Source organism: Microtus pennsylvanicus, chromosome 7 (assembly GCF_037038515.1).
Source record: "Microtus pennsylvanicus isolate mMicPen1 chromosome 7, mMicPen1.hap1, whole genome shotgun sequence".
Classification (NCBI taxonomy): domain Eukaryota; kingdom Metazoa; phylum Chordata; class Mammalia; order Rodentia; family Cricetidae; genus Microtus; species Microtus pennsylvanicus.
Window position 1 is genome coordinate 106,915,578 of NC_134585.1, and position 10,603 is coordinate 106,926,180.

At 48.8% G+C, this 10,603-nt stretch overlaps 1 protein-coding gene across 1 annotated transcript; it reads right to left on the reverse strand.

The window, feature by feature from the left end:
* Positions 1-608: 608 nt before the first annotated feature.
* Positions 609-9,366, reverse strand: Gnat2 (G protein subunit alpha transducin 2). Its single transcript, XM_075981619.1, has 8 exons — positions 9,223-9,366; positions 6,944-6,986; positions 6,589-6,730; positions 5,596-5,753; positions 4,022-4,150; positions 3,680-3,809; positions 2,446-2,599; positions 609-1,474 (listed from the first exon to the last, which is right to left on the reverse strand). Exons 1-8 carry the CDS (start codon positions 9,338-9,340, stop codon positions 1,284-1,286), a joined length of 1,065 nt encoding a protein of 354 aa, XP_075837734.1. The 5' UTR covers positions 9,341-9,366; the 3' UTR covers positions 609-1,283.
* Positions 9,367-10,603: the final 1,237 nt, after the last annotated feature.

Below are 10,603 nucleotides of genomic sequence, written 5' to 3' on the forward strand. Positions count from 1 at the left end.
GCCATACCTAGAGTAGTTCCTATGGCGATTCTGGCAGGTTGCAGTGTGCATGTGTGTATTCTTTTGCTCGTTCAGACTGTTAAGCGAATCCTCATTTCAGTGGTCTCACGTTGGTTCTTTGGTGCGTTTCAAGCCCGTGATGCTGGTTGGCTCTCGGGTATTAATATTGTTGGAAGCATCTAAGTGTGAATGGGTGTTTCTGGCAAGGAGCAGATTTTCATGTTAATTGACACTTTCTTTTATATACTAAACCGTGGATGCCAAGTGCTCTCCTCACTAGTAGTTGTAAATGCTAAATCTATACATGGCTTCACCACCTCCTGTCAAGATAAATGCAAGCTTCATTTCCCCTCAGAGGAGCTCAAAGGAATAATTTATCCCTGGTTTGTTTGGGAAGATGTTTGCAGCCAGTCTCACGTGGACCCAGCTGCAAAAATTTCCAGTGCCTAAAGCCAGCTCAGCAATGGCTTTTGTTCCTGAGAAGCCTGGAGCAGTGGGAATGAGAATCAGATTGGTCTCTTGTTCCAGTTCTATGATACAGAAATGGCAGCGGTAATGTCCTAAGTGGAAGTGTGTTGGTGTCCTCGAGTCCAGCCACACACTCTTACATAGCTAAGCGGTTATTTATAGAGAGAAAGGAAGTAGTTTGGGCACCCAGGGTAGGGGAGAGAGATAACTTATTTTTAATGAGGATGATCGTTTCTGAATGAGTACCTTAGAAATAGAGTAGACTCACATCCTTCATCCAGTGAGCCAGTCTCTGAGCTGAGGCATATTGATCTGCTAGTAAAAACCCAGGGGCAGGTTTAATTTTTAATAGTTTATCGCTCAATGTAAGGAAGGTTTGCCATTACACTTTGAGATAATTTACTCTTAATAACCAAGTGTGGTAGTTGCAACCTTCATGGGCTTTTTGTGGCCGACCACAGCAGCTTCCAAGTGCTTTCTCTTCAGTTAGGTTTGTGCTCTTCAGGATAGCCCTGTGAAGTAGGTAAGGAAGTTACCTTCAAAATACAGATGAGGGACTTTTGCTTCGGAAAAATGGAAGTCCTTCTACTCTACTAAGCAGAGCTAGTACTGGAACCCGGGTCTTAGGCTCCTTGGCCTTGCATTCGTTAAACTGTGTTAGCCACACTACTTGAAAGACAGTTGTAAGTGTTCCTTCTGTATCTCCAACAGAATGGGCTTGTCCGTCATGTCCCGGCACTTGTTGACTCATCTTCTGCACGAAGTCTCTCAGATTCTAAGTCTGCTTGTAGAATGTACACCCGAGGAACCGAGCATTAAAAGAGCCCACAGTCCTTGAGGTTTTCTTTGATGATAATATCTGTAACTGCATCGAACACAAATTTGACATTCTGTGTGTCTGTCGCACAGGTCATGTGACTGTAGATTTCTTTGACATCTCTTCTCATGTTGAGGTCAAGGAACTGGCTCTTGATATAATTCCCGGCATCCTCATAGGAGTTGTTCCCTGGTTTTAAAAAAATTAGTTAAGTAGAATAAATTAACCTGTAGGGCTCAATTTTTAGGTGGCTAATTTGCTTCTTGGAGTACTGTTTTAGACAAATACGGTCTGGGACTGTTGGAGTGAGGATTCTGTCGTGCATGCAGGCGACTGTCAGGAGTGAGGATTCTGTCGTGCATGCAGGCGACTGTCAGGAGTGAGGATTCTGTCGTGCATGCAGGCGACTGTCAGGAGTGAGGATTCTGTCGTGCATGCAGGCGACTGTCAGGAGTGAGAGCTCTGTCATGCATGCAGGCGACTGTCAGGAATGAGGATTCTGTCGTGCATGCAGGCAACTGTCAGGAGTGAGGATTCTGTCGTGCATGCAGGCGACTGTCAGGAATGAGGATTCTGTCGTGCATGCAGGCAACTGTCAGGAGTGAGGATTCTGTCGTGCATGCAGGCAACTGTCAGGAGTGAGGATTCTGTCGTGCATGCAGGCGAGTGTCAGGAGTGAGGATTCTGTCGTGCATGCAGGTGACTGTCAGGAGTGAGGATTCTGTCGTGCATGCAGGCGACTGTCAGGAGTGAGGGCTCTGTCGTGCATGCAGGTGACTGTCAGGAGTGAGGATTCTGTCGTGCATGCAGGCGAGTGTCAGGAGTGAGGATTCTGTCGTGCATGCAGGTGACAGGAGTGAGGATTCTGTCGTGCATGCAGGTGACTGTCAGGAGTGAAGACTGTCATGCATGCAGGTGACTGTCAGGAGTGAAGACTGTTGTGCATGAAGGTGTTTCTCACTTGAGTGAAACAGTAGAACAGAGGAAAGGTCCCTGTGTTTCCATTTTTGCTTCTTGGTAGGTATCCTTGGAACAGTCGGTGGCTCTGGTGTATATATTTGCTCTATTCCAGAAACATCTGAACTTGAACCTTAAAACTATTCCTTTTGCCCTGGAATGAGGCGAGCCCATCACTCTTGTCTGCAGCAGTCAGCACCTACCATCATACTCTGGAAAACAAATACTGAGGTGGACTTTCTTAATTTTCTCCTCGAAGAGGTCCTTCTTGTTGAGGAAGAGGACGATGGAGGTGGCTGCAAAGAACTTGTGGTTACAGATGCTGTTGAACAGGTGCAAAGACTCATGCATGCGATTCTGGGGAGGAAACGTGGGAAATAGCAGATCAGCCTGTGGGGTGGATGTCTGTTTATTCCTGTTCTAACTGAACAGGCCAGTGTTCCAAATAAAAAGGGAAAGCAAGGGAATAGATCATCTGTTTTTAGTATGGTGGGGGACAACCAAACATTTAAATTTCCCTTCTGTCATTTTAATAGCTTGATTCGAGGGGGATTATTCACATCCAGAGTCTCAGTTCCCTTGTAGTTATGAATGCTAGAGAGGACATGGATCTGTGGTATCCGTGGTAGTAACTGGTGAGGAACACTCATGTGTGGAGATCTTTAGCTCCAGAGTCTAGATAGTATTTATAGTGCTGCCGTTAGGCTGAAACCAGGCCCAAATCAGCACATTGTTACTTGCATCTCCAGGATGATTTTGCTAGCTTCTGTCAGCTGGGGCATGGCTGACGTGGATTCTCTGACCCCAGTGCCACAGGTAAGGGCTGGAGGATTTCCCAGTGCCATACCGCCGGCACCGGGGAGATGTGTGTGGAGTCCAGAGTCAGCCAGTCCCCATGTCAGGTGAGCGGTTAGGGACCTGAAGTGCACCGTCAGCTGACTGGAAGTCATTCTTGTCATCCAATCAGGGAAAACTGATTTGTAGTCTCCTCACTGGTAGCTCTCCTGCTGTTGATAACTTCCATACCTGGTACACTCAGACTGACGTGGGAATGACAGCAAAGCTGTATTTCTGTTGGGCACCTGGCCAACATGGAATAGACGTTTATGTGAAATTAGTGTTTCCACATCTTTGACTTCCTTTTCTCAAATCAGGAGAAGGGAGCTGGCATATAGACATCCTAAGTCCCTGCACTGCCCATTTTATCTGTTTGCTTCCGCTTAGCTTTCTGGGGGCCACCCAATGCTTGGATTCCTAATCTCACACCAAACTCATGCTCAGGAAATTTGGAGCTTTGAAGTACGAACCTCGAACCTGCAGCAGAAAGGGGATTTTCTGGAGTTAATAAGGTCGAGGCAGAGATTGGTCTGCTAGGGGATGTCTAGGCTGTCAGTTCTAGCCAGTTGGGCAGTGGAATGATAAGATTTGGAGACTCACCACTTCGTCGTCTTCCACCAGCACCATGTCATAGGCGCTGAGAGCTGCGCAGAAAATGATGCAGGTGACTCCCTCAAAGCAGTGGATCCATTTCTTCCTCTCTGATCTCTGCCCTCCCACGTCAAACATCCTGGGAAGAAGCAGCTGTTAGCAGGGGTGTGGCCAACGTGTGAGTCACTCGCCTTTGGTATTCACCCTGAGAGGCGGCTGCTTGGGGCCAGTTAGTAGCAAAATCAGAAATAGGAGAGGCAGGAGGAGGACAATAATCCCGAATTGGGCTTCAGCAGAGGCCAAAAAACAAGCTGTGAGACCCGAGATGCCCCCAGGGAACCGAATGCTAACCTGAAATTCAGATCTTTCACAGAAAACTTGGTCTCGATAATGCCTGTGGTTTTGACTCTGGATCGGAGCACATCTTGCTCACTGGGAAGGTAGTCAGGGTCTGTAATCCGGTCCAGCTGGTTCAGGTAGCTAGGGAAGACGGTGTTGGTGACGTTCCAGTCTGCAGTCCAGACTAAAGGAGGCACAGGGTCTCCCCCTAAGTCACACGCTAATAGAAGCAGGGCTGGCGTCCACAGCACTGTACCAGGATTGTACAAATGCTTGTGCGCTTAGGGGAAGGAAAGGGGCTGAGGATCGTACGAATGCCACATCCACCTGAGGCAGCTCTTCTGTCCTCCTGACTAAGCCTTTCTAGACCCTTGAATAAGACTTGTTTAAATGTGTGCAAAGTTCCATCAAGAGACCGGAAACAGATTGAGAGAGAGAGACTTGGCAATGTGTGGGCCTTCTCCCGAGTCAACCAGGAATGTGAACACATTTTAATATTTGGAGATACTAAGGAATTATTAAATGTTTTGGTATGATATGATTTCTTCTTTGCATTTTAAATCCATAGTGAAATTGTTAGGACAGTGATAGCTGCGGAGGACTTTAACCAGCGGAGGGGCTGGAAAATGAGCTCAGGGTGGCTGTGAATCAGCTAAACTGGACGCTTCACTGTGCACCCCGCTTTCCTGAGAACATGAGGAAGTTCACGAAGGGTGGGCAGAGGGCAGCTGTGAACTGAAATGACCTAAGATGGAGCAGGAGGAAAACTGACATGTCTAATGGACACTGCGTGGTTTCACATCTAAAGTCTCACTAAATCTTGGAAGACTTTGAGATTCCTGTCCCCCTTTACAGATAAAGGAAAACTTCAGAGGGATTCCTTGGGAGGACTGAGTTTCAGGCAGCCTTGGCTGCAGTCAGCCCCTGTCTCAATGCAGAACAAGCAGAACAAGAAAGCGCTGTGGCCTGCTGTACAGCTCAGCTCTGTAGTCGCCCGGACCTGGAGCCAAGGGCAGCCGCTGCTGTTTATGCGCAGTCTTTTCCGTGCTAACTGACTTCACTGGGCTGTAGTTTTTCTACCAGAAAGTGGGGCTAATGAGCTTTGAAGGCTAGTGTACAAGCAAGGACTCTGAGATGTAGTGTATGTTGTGCCCTAGCAGGGACAACCTTCATAAGGGAGGATTCCGGAAACTCGATGGTAACATTTCAAGATGAGGTGACAAAGGGGTAAACATGGGTCTGTTTGGTCTTACAGCTCATGCCCGCTTCTGATACTGTACTGTGGGGGGCTGATAGCTGTATCCCTTATCATTTTGGAACCAGCTTTGCAAAGTTGATAGTCTCTTAGTGTCTGACCATCTTTCTTTGGTTTGACTCTTGAGATAGGGCTGTTTTGAATTTTGTGTCTTCAGCTTCGTAAGCTGCAGGGAGGCAGTGTAAAGAAATGCAAAACAGAGGGAACTGGCAGATGTCCCCACAGCCTTAAGTTCAGTTTGTGGGTCTGCGGCTTCCACTGCCTGGCGCTTAAAGCTGGGTGAGGTTTCTCCTGAACATCATCCCATCCCACCTCCCACCCGGAGCCTTACTAAGATGCCGAGTCATTGAGCTGGAACTCTGCAGCTCTGTCAAAGCAGGCTTGAATACCAGGGTCCTTCCACAACTTCCTGATGACCTCTACCAGCTCAGGGGGCATGGTCCCCTCCTCAATGGAGTCTGCCAGGTTATTGAGCTGTCGACCCGCATCCTGTGTAATCAAGAAATGTGGCTGAGAATGAACTAGGAGGGAGTCAGTGACCGTCCAGGTTTCTGGGAACTTACTGGATGGAACGCAGATATTGCTATCAAAGCCTAAGGCGGAACAGTCTCAGTGAGAGTGCAGTGTAAGGAAATACGCTAATTTACTTTGAGCATGCTCTCCAGATGTAGCTAGTCTGGGGTGCCTAGAGGATAGTACCAGATGATCCTTCAAGTGCTAGACTTCAGATTAGGCTGAAAGTGGACGGCTAGAAGGTATAGGTCCTTCGCTGCAGGGACTGGAAGTGTAAAAGCTACACTGGCCCTGAAGTACACAACCTAGTGTATTTCAGTGTATAAAAGGCTAATGTATTAGCTTATAAAAGTCCCGTGGCTAGGACTAGAAGCTCAAGGAGAGAATTTAAATGATAAGGTTAAGAGGCAAAAAGATGCTGGGAGTTGATTTCATAAACATTCATTATAGGGGCTGGAGAGATGGCTCAGTGGTTAAGAGCATTGCCTGCTCTTCCAAAGGTCCTGAGTTCAATTCCCAGCAACCACACGGTGGCTCACAACCATCTGTAATGAGATCTGGTGCCCCCTTCTGGCCTTCAGGCATACATGCAGGCAGAATACGGTATACATAATAAATAAATCTTTAAGAAAAACATCATTATAAAGGTAGAACTTGTTTACCCTACTGGGATTAAAGTGATCTGGAGCTTAGCAGATGCAATTTGAGTTACACAGAGCTTTTTCTTACCCGACTTTCCTTGTGGTTTGCTGGTCTCTTGTCTATTTCTTCTCCTGCTTCCACCCTGAACCAGATAACATTAATCACGTACCGCACAGCTTGGTTCTGCATAGTCGATGCCTAGTGTGGCCATGGCTCTGACGATAGCCAGGATAGACTGCAACACGTTCCCATAGATGACAGATTTGAATTCTAGGCATTCTTCTGGAGAGTATCCATCCTGGTGAATGATCCTTCAAGGAACAGACACTAAACTTTTGGAGGGACCTGAGGAACCAGACCTAAGGGATTGGGAGTCTAGGGGATATTTGGGTCATAGGAAACCACCTGTTTCTACTGCTGTCTCCTAGTGCAGGTTGGGGGGGGGCACTAAGGACCGTTCTACTAGACCAACACTGGCTCCATGGCGCCCCACCTCAGTCCTCCCGGGGTTGTGTCGTACTCACTTCATCTGTTTGACGATGGTGCTCTTTCCTGACTCCCCAGCACCTGGAAGGCAAATGTCCATGCCGTCAGTTTCCACCGGCTCTCCCCAGTGGTCCGGTGGAGCCTGGGTCCATTAGCCCCTGTTCCTGTGTAACTCCCGCGTTCCTCGGCAGAGGCTGGGTTTATCAGCCCCTGTTCCTGTGTAACTCCCGCGTTCCTCGGCAGAGGCTGGGTTTATCAGCCCCTGTTCCTGTGTAACTCCCGCGTTCCTCGGCAGAGGCTGGGTTTATCAGCCCTTGTTCCTGTGTAACTCCTGCGTTCCTCCGCAGAGCCTGGGTCCATCAGCCCTTGTTCCTGTGTAACTCCCGCGTTCCTCGGCAGAGCCTGGGTCCATCAGCCCTTGTTCCTGTGTAACTCCCGCGTTCCTCCGCAGAGCCTGGGTCCATTAGCCCCTGTTCCTGTGTAACTCCCCAGTGGTCCAGAGGACCGTGTGTGAACTTACTGAGAGACACCATGAGCTTTAGGCTCGTCCACCTGGATTTATAGCAGTTCGTCCTCATTAACGCTATTTACATCGAGACCTGGATTCCTTTTTTATGGCTATCGTATACACTGTAAGCTGGTTAGCACCCTTCCTGCTCTCTACCCACTAGAGGCCACTAGCAGCCCACTCTTAGTTGTGGCAACCAAGGATCTCTAGACATACCTTGTGGCCCCTGGGGCTCAAAAGTTCCCGGCTGGGAACCACTGACAGACTTGTAGATATTCCTTTAAGATAGTCACGCTGCCTGTTTAGACACAAGTAGTCTTGGTTGGGATTGGAAAGAGCTGGGGCTCTTTGTTGAGATGCTGTTTTTCCTACCGTGACGGTGTCTGTTATTAGCTGAAACATTCCAGTGTCCTCTTGTCCATCAGCCTCTCTACTGACCTGATCCCTCCGTCCCCTCCCACCTTGCCTGTGCTTGTTTCCTCTAAACTGCTTACCCTGAACCTAGACAATCTGCTTAGGCTTAAAAGATCTGTCCATCAGCCCTTGTTCCTGTGTAACTCCTGCGTTCCTCGGCAGAGCCTGGGTTCATCAGCCCCCTGTCCCTGTGTAACTCCCACGTTCCTCGGCAGCCTGGGTCGGTCAGCCCTGTTCCTGCGTAACTCCTGAGTTCCTCGGAGCCTGGGTCCATTAGCCCCTGTTCCTGTGTAACTCCCGTGTTCCTCGGCAGAGGCTGGGTTTATCAGCCCTTGTTCCTTTGTAACTCCCGCGTTCCTCCGCAGAGCCTGGGTCCATTAGCCCCTGTTCCTGTGTAACTCCCGTATTCCTCGGAGCCTGGGTCCATTAGCCCCTGTTCCTGTGTAACTCCCGTGTTCCTCGGAGCCTGGGTCCATTAGCCCCTGTTCCTGTGTAACTCCCGTGTCCTCCGCAGAGCCTGGGTCCAGCTCACAAATGGCCCCTTTAGTGTGCACTTGGTCTTTACTGCTTCAAGTCCCCAGGTTCTTCATGGAAACTGTCCCAGACAGCCTGCTTTCTGCTACACACAGATCAACGGTCCCACTTCAGTAGTAACACTGGTGTTTTTATTTCTTGTGGTTTTTTTTTTTTTTCGTGAACCAGGTGTCAGTTGCTTGCTTTCTGTTTGAAGCCATGATCGGTTCCCATGACTGACCCACAGAGGTGCTTTATCATCTCTGCACCAACCAGTGATCTGCTTACGATGCCTCCAGTTAATGAATCGTCCAGATGTCAGGGGTTTTAGAGCAATTACTTAACAGAAAGCCAGAAGGGCATTTCTGTTAAAGACTCCATCTTCCCTGCGGCCCTCCCCTCCTTACCAGGTTCTCCAACATTTATTTTGAGAGCAAGGAGAAGAATCCAGACTCCTTGGCAAAAGCCAATAGGCTTCTCCTTGAGACTGTTGGGATGGCGTGGTACTTTACGAACCCATTGCTGAGAGAGAGAGAGTCCTATCTTCTTACCGTATACCACAGTTCTCTGACTGCAGGATTGGGGTGTGCCTGCATGGCCAGGGTTCTTGGTAGTTGTTGAACCCCAAAAGAGGTGTTGTTGCAGTTGGGTAGCCCAGGTTTGTACTTAAACTATTCATAGTTCAAGGAAAAGCAAGACAGTTCCAGTGACCGTGACATTCTGGGTCCCCATATTAACTTAGCTCTAAGCTCTGCTTGGTTTCTTAGCTTGAGGACTGGCCCAGGATGAGAACATGCCCAGCCCTCCCCGTCCCATCAACCCACCAGAAAGGCAAAGAGAGTGTTACTCTTCCCCTCCGCTAGCCCATCTCATGTGACTCACCAAGCAGCAGCAGCTTGACCGTCTTGGCTTCCTTCTCAGCATCCTCCTGCAGCTTCCTTTCCAGCTCCTTGGACCTCTTGGCAAGTTCTTTATCCTCGGCACTGATTCCACTCCCCATCTCTGCTGTCTCCTCAGAGAAGAACCGCTTTCTCTAGCTCCGAAAAATTTCCAGTACGGCTCCTGTCTGTGAGATCAAGATCAAGAAAATCCGGGTTGGGATAGAGTGACAGTCTCCTGCTCCCATAAGCGTTAGTGACAGTGTGGACTGCTGGTTCTCGCACCCTGCCTACCCTGCTTTGAGACTCCCTCCTCCGACTGGAGAACTGCTTCTGAATCTAGGGATTGTTCCCTTTATGTCTAGCAGTATGCCAGGGTAAGCTAATTAAAAGCTTTGCCAGTCAGGCAAAGGGCAAAGGCTCTAATGTTCTTTAAGGAGGGAAATGACCTGGGTTTTGACACAGCTGGGTAGAACACAGGTACTGGAGCCCTGGGAGGAAGCAGCCACCTCCTCCCTTCTAAAGAACTCACACAAGCCTGCAAGCCACTGTTTTAGGGGTTCGTTTGCATTGGAGAGCTGAAGAGCTGAAGGTTAAGGGTGATCCCCTAGCTGAGTTTACAAGGTCTTGGTTTTAGGGAATTGAAGGGATAGTCCTGGCAAAGACGTCTGCTCCAGGAGCTATTATTGTTGCTTTGTGCCGGCTCATCTCTCAGAATGCCGTGTGTGTGTGTGTGTGTGTGTGTGTGTGTGTGTGTGTGTGAGAGAGAGAGAGAGAGAGAGAGAGAGAGAGAGAGAGAGAGAGAGAGTTTCTTTGTTTTGTTGTTGTTTTTTGAGACAGGGTTTCTTTGAGACAGGGTTTCTTTGTATAACCTGGTTGTCCTGGAGCTGCCTCTGTGGACCAGGCTGGTCTTGAACTCACAGAGATCCACCTGCCTCTGCCTCCTGAGTGCTGGGATTAAAATCATGTGCCACCACCAACTGAGTCTTTGTTTCTCTGATTTACTACTGTGCATTTCTTCCATTCACAGATTAAATCTGATTCGCCTTTGAATTTGTGGTTTACTAGTGAGCCCTCATCAAATATTTGCTTAATGAAGACAAAGGAAAAGGAGTATGTGGTAGAGAAATTGCCTTGCTTCCCCTTACCCCACACCAGCTACACTTGTCTATGTGAACTTTGCTGGTATTTTGTGTGGGTTGTATGCCAGTGTCACCTTACACAACAAACTTCTCCCCTGGGCAGTTGAACTCCGCCTCTGGAGAGGCTGGAATAGCTCTGCTCCCTCACCCTCATCTTGGCTGTCCTGTGGGGGTAAGGGCGCAACCTCACAGTTGCCTCACAGACACTGAATGTACCTCGTTGGCCATAGTTCTCAAGGCCAG